This window comes from Trachurus trachurus, assembly GCF_905171665.1.
Source record: "Trachurus trachurus genome assembly, chromosome: 22".
NCBI classification, from domain to species: domain Eukaryota; kingdom Metazoa; phylum Chordata; class Actinopteri; order Carangiformes; family Carangidae; genus Trachurus; species Trachurus trachurus.
The window spans coordinates 11,932,917-11,938,695 of NC_139907.1; the positions used below are offsets into that span (position 1 = coordinate 11,932,917).

Genomic DNA, 5,779 nt, shown 5'->3' on the forward strand with positions numbered 1-5,779 from the left:
ACTTGATCTGATTGTTTTAATGGCAGTGTCCAAGAGGCAGCCATGAGCAGAATTGAGCACTTGCTTAGGGCCCCATAACCACTTGTCTTACTGTAAAACAGTGAAGTTGTTGATTATTATAGAAACACTTATTTTTCCAAAACAGCTGTTGTAGTTTGTCCATGAGGAGACCGTTAGTGTGTAGTGATTTCGGAGTCATTATATAACAGTGGAGTTACTGATTATTATTCCCAATAAAAATTCACCAAAATTGTGCAAAAACAAACCAAAAAAACTGATTTTTTTCCCCCTCTTGTAGCTCGTAGTCTGTGCTATTACGATGGGAAAGAGAGGCATCATTTGTGCTTGAACATTGTTTCGCCTCAAACTTATTGATCCCGGAATTTCTAATCTTTGAATAGACTTTCTTTCTTTCTTTCTTTCTTTCTTTCTTTCTTTCTTTCTTTCTTTCTTTCTTTCTGCCATTGCTTCATAAAATAAAAAAGAACAAATCAATCCTCAGGGCAATCTGGCTTCACTTCACTGACTTCCTTTCCAAGATATTTGTATTTTCAAGCTTCCGTAGGAAACCACCTCAGTTTCTGTCATGCTGTGGAAAAACACTTTCACTTCTGTTTGAAGCACTTCAGCAGTTACTTGAATCACAGCAGATCGGTCTTCACCACATCACTTTTGCTCTCGGTGAGTTTGATCCACAGGAACATCTGCCTGCACTAGATGTGTGATATTTGTAGAAGATTTATAGAGGATTTGTTTCATCATTTCATCAATCTTTGATGTTCATTTTTTGGTATGTTTTTTGGTATGTCATTTTTAGATGTTACTTTCGCTTTCAGTGTCAATCTAAGTTAATGCAACAACATAACTTATCTTTTCTGCAGCTTACTAGACATTTGATCCAGTCCCAGAAAAGTTTTTCCTTCAGCTCTGTTAACATGTAGGTAAAACTGAACCTCTGATTTGCCACCATCTGTGTCTTGATTTTACAAACCTTTTTATCAGTAGGATTTACTTTCTGCTGCAGTCTTAAAGTTTACACACTGTTACGTAAAACTGCTGTACATATCTTAACTTTAAAAGATTAGGTCTTAATCAAATAATCAGCATTTGAAGTAATCGCAATTACCAGTGTTGAGTAAACCTTGTAATGAGTTAAAGGAGGCAAACATTTAAAATCCATCCTCTGTTGCATCCTCAGGTGTCTACCCTCCAAAATGTCTGTAGTCAAGTCCAGTCTGTCTAAGGATCAGGAGAAGAAGCTGCACTCTCTGTTCGGTCAGGTCAGACTCCACCTGCTCCACAAAGCCAGCGTCAACGGCTTTGATGCTGCTACTTTTCACGCCCGCTGTGACAGACAGGGACCCACTGTCATTGTTGCCCACAACGCTGCTGGGTTTGTTTTTGGAGCGTACACCTCCAAGGACTACACCCAGAGCCAGCAGGGCGTCAATGACGAGCAGGCGTTCCTCTACAGCATCACTGCAGGGGAAAATAGGCCCCTGAGGGTGGCCGGTATCACCGGACAGGTTGCTTTCACCGATGTGCCAACCGGTCCTAATTTTGGTGCTTTGGTGTTCCTGCATGAGGACAAACCTGAATTCCTGTCCAACCCAGGGACGAGCTTTGTCTTTCAGGCAGAAGCAATGCACGGAGGCAACTTGGTGCTGACTGAGTTTGAAGTGTATCGTGTTGAAGGTGTGTAACAGTGTGAGCACTTTATCATCAAATATGGAAAGTTTATTACACAGCAATAACAGCCAATCTTTTCAGTCTTTACTTGAATTTTGTGTTATTTCAAGTCGAACAAACATGACTGTTTTTACTGAATTAGAAAATCAATTTATAAAGCTATGTAAATAAATACAGATTAACAATGATTTTTGTCTTACTAGAGTTTTGTGAAGTGAATGAATACTGAGGACAAAAGTAAATAAGCCAATAATAAATGTCTTTCCTGCAGGTTTGGGAGATCTCCTGGCTAAACCATGGAGGAACATCCAGTGGACTGCAGAGTATGTAGAAGTCTGTGATAACCTTTGTTTTTACTAAAGGTATCCTGTGGATGTTTCTTATAAAATCCCTCTAAACATACAGTATAGTCTATACTTAATCCTAAAGACAAACATGTTAAATTAAAGGTAGGGTTGGAGATCCTGGAAAATCGGTCAGGCCACATTTTGAAAATACACAAGTCAAAAGTCGCAGCCCCTTTCCTCAGACTTCTGTCAGAAGCCACGCCTTCACCTTTCCGCGGACATGGGTGAAGACACCCGACGTGCATTGTCAGAGCTATACTGATACCCACCAGACTGGAGAGTGACTTTTCCGCGGATGCCAGTGAAGACACTGATTGTGCACACAAGAAGAGGGAGAGAGGGAGAGACAGTAGCTTGATTGACACATCACGATCCAATTAACTACAATGTGACATTGTACGTGATTGGATGGTGTTTTTTGAGGCTAGTTTGTTCCCCAGGCAAGTGATTTTTTCATGTGTGCATGATAGAAACAAAATGTGAACCGCCTTGCGAAGAAATTGCTAAATGGCACCACTGAATGTCTAAAACTCCACACAGTACCTTTAAAGGAGCTTTTTATATGTTGTGCTACTAATATACACAGTTGTAGTGTTTATGCTACAACATTAGCATAAACAACTGTTTACTTACCAGTCCTGCCAATAACCTCACCCACTGTTGTTTACAAGCCAAGAGATTATGATACAAACCCTGAGCAGAACTGCTTCTTAAGGACTTCCGAAATCTTGTAAACTAATTTCTGCTTCTTTTAGGAGAAGGCAGGAGTTGATGAAGGACATCCAGAGCTATCAGTCAGGCATCGATACAGTTCATCAAGCAAGGGTGTTGTTGGTGGGTCCGGTTGGGGCTGGCAAGTCGAGCTTCTTCAACTCCATCAACTCAGCGTTTCGAGGCAACATGACGTCCCAGGCCATTGCTGGCACAGCAGGGAAGAGCGTGACCACTCAGGTACTGGAAAAGAGCTGTATTCATTAAACTACTCTGCTGATGGTAATGGAGTCTCAACGTCTTGTTCTCTGGCTTCACATCCGCTGACTGCGGTCTTTCTATGTCATGTCTGTAGTTTCGCACCTACACCATCAAAGCAAGTCGAGCTTCTGCAAGTCGAGCTTCTTCAACTCCATCAACTCAGCGTTTCGAGGCAACATGACGTCCCAGGCCATTGCTGGCACAGCAGGGAAGAGCGTGACCACTCAGGTACTGGAAAAGAGCTGTATTCATTAAACTACTCTGCTGATGGTAATGGAGTCTCAACGTCTTGTTCTCTGGCTTCACATCCGCTGACTGCGGTCTTTCTATGTCATGTCTGTAGTTTCGCACCTACACCATCAAAGCAGGGAAAGGTGGTGACGCTGTTCCTCTGGTCCTGTGCGACTCGATGGGGCTGGAGGAAAATCCTGAGGCTGGTTTGGACATTGAGGACATGGCCAACATCTGCAAGGGTCACATCAAGGATCGCTACCAGGTCTCCCAAAGAACTACCAGCCTGTTTCCTCCATGTTATGTAACTGATTTCATCTTAGAAATAAAGCTACTTGGTAATTAATGATGGATGGCTTGTTTCTCTTCCAGTTTAGCCCCTCTGCTCCTCTCCTGGAGACTGCTCCTGGCTACAAGAAGCATGTCACCCTCAATGACAAGGTTCACTGTGTGGTTTATGTGGTGGACACATGCAAGGTCTCTCTCCTTACCCAGAAGATGCTGGACAAATTTGCTGCCATCCGTAAAAAGACCAACCAGCTCGGTTAGCAATTGAATTATGTAACTGTCAGAGTATTTTGTATCACTGTAAATCTACATATTTGCAAGCTTTTGTTTGAAGTTTCCATCTTATCTTCTCCTTGTCTCCTTCTCTAATCTCTTGCAGGTATCCCTCAGATACTTCTGATGACCAAAGTCGATGAGGCCTGTCCACTAGTGGCAGAAGACTTGAAGAATGTTTATCGCAGTGTTTACATCCAGAGGAAGGTAACACTTTCACAGTTGCATCCTAAATTAGGTGTCGACTTGTTGTGCTGGTGTTGGTAACTTAATCCATGTGTCTTGTTGCCTCCCAGGCACGGGAGCTGAGTGAGTCTCTTGGTATCCCTTTGTCCTGCGTGCTGCCGGTGAAGAACTACAGTGAAGAGCTGGAGCTGGAGCAGGACACCGACATATTGCTTTTTACTGCCGTGGAGCAGATGTTGAACTACGCAGACAACTTCTTTGAGAACCAGGATACTGAAGATACAGGGATGAACGAGCAGTTGGACCTCTACAGATCCACTGCTGCTCCCCTTCGTTAGAGAACGTACTTAACATAATGTTGTTTAAAAGACAGTGTTCACACCTTAGTGATTCAAACCTACAATAGTGTCTATTAAACACATTGAATGAAAGGTTGGGAGACCATGTTAGCAACTAAAGACAAAATAACGAATTATTCTATATACTGGTTTCACGTAAAGGGTAATGCACAACGGGGGGTCCGGCTGGCAATGGATCATATAATGGCGGCGGATAGTGCTCACTTTTGAATCGTCCAAAACACACACTATGAAACATCCAAATACCTCCATACTGCTCGTCCGTACTGACTCAAGTACCCAAATTAATTTGATCTCTGTTTTTAGCCTTGTTATAGTAGTAGCTCCCAGTGAATGGGAGTGAAATCTCGTGCATGTGCACAAACATCAACAGAGCCACTGGGAGCTACTACTACATCAAGGCTAAAAACAGAGATCAAACTTTTTCATGTCGCGGCTTCAGGACCCTTGGGTCAACTCAGTACGGACAAGCAGTATGGAGGTATTTGGATGTTTCATAGTGTGTGTTTTGGACGATTCAAAAATGAACTCTATCCGCCGCCATCATATGAAAATCTGTAAAATTTCATCAAGGTAACAGTACTTTTACTTGAGTAGATTTTTTGGTACTCTTTCCACCCCTGTGTTTCATATATCAGAGACTTTAGCAAACCAAATATGTTCATACTTTGTTTGGCTGTAATCCGTTTAGCTTTCTGTCACTCCTGAACTTTGTTTTCACTTTGACAACGTTTTATTGCATTTTGCTTTGAAAAACCTGAGAAAAAACTGTACAGCTGTCAGTTAACAGGTCTGTATAACTTACTAGAAAACTCATGTAACTTTTAGTTTCACAATGACTGTCCACAGACCTTTCATTCCCTCAGTCAGCCACTAGGTGTCAGTCATAACTTCATAATTACTGGTGTCCATTTGTGGAAACTTGGGACATTATAAGAAACAGGATCATGTTGCACAACTGTTTCCAATAAGGGTTTTTTTTTCTTTCACTTGTCATTTGTTGATACATTTATTCAGAGATCATTGTTTTTTTGCACTGCTACACATCCTTAAGTCAGAAAGATAGGCCTAAAGCAAATGCGCTTCTCTGTTGTGAAAAGTCATCACTCAATGCAACCACATAAATAAATCTGCATGATAAAGAGAAGTTCTGAGATTTTCTTTTCTCAGCTCAACTCAGCCAGTATCTGACCGACTGGGAAATTACTGAAAAGCCATCGATTTATAGTTGACCAGGAAAGATTATTGAAAAGTCATCAAATTATTGTTCACTGGGAGACCACTGAGTGCGTGGTAGACCTCTGCACCTGGCACATTATCTCTTAATATCAGATGCATTTTTATCTAATCTTTGTACCCAAGCATTAGCGTTAGCTCTTCGAGATAGGCTATAGTCTTAACTAACTGTAGATGAGCGGACAATGACAGCTAGGA

At 41.8% G+C, this 5,779-nt stretch overlaps 1 protein-coding gene across 1 annotated transcript; it reads left to right on the forward strand.

The window, feature by feature from the left end:
* Nucleotides 1–640: 640 nt before the first annotated feature.
* On the forward strand, nt 641–5,481 carry LOC311005567 (interferon-induced protein 44-like). Its single transcript, XM_083998023.1, has 8 exons — nt 641–681; nt 1,199–1,695; nt 1,961–2,012; nt 2,792–2,987; nt 3,352–3,504; nt 3,612–3,783; nt 3,907–4,007; nt 4,097–5,481. The coding sequence occupies exons 2-8, from the start codon at nt 1,215–1,217 to the stop codon at nt 4,322–4,324; spliced, it is 1,383 nt and encodes a 460-aa protein (XP_083854149.1). The 5' UTR covers nt 641–681; nt 1,199–1,214; the 3' UTR covers nt 4,325–5,481.
* The last annotated feature ends 298 nt before the right edge of the window (nt 5,482–5,779 follow it).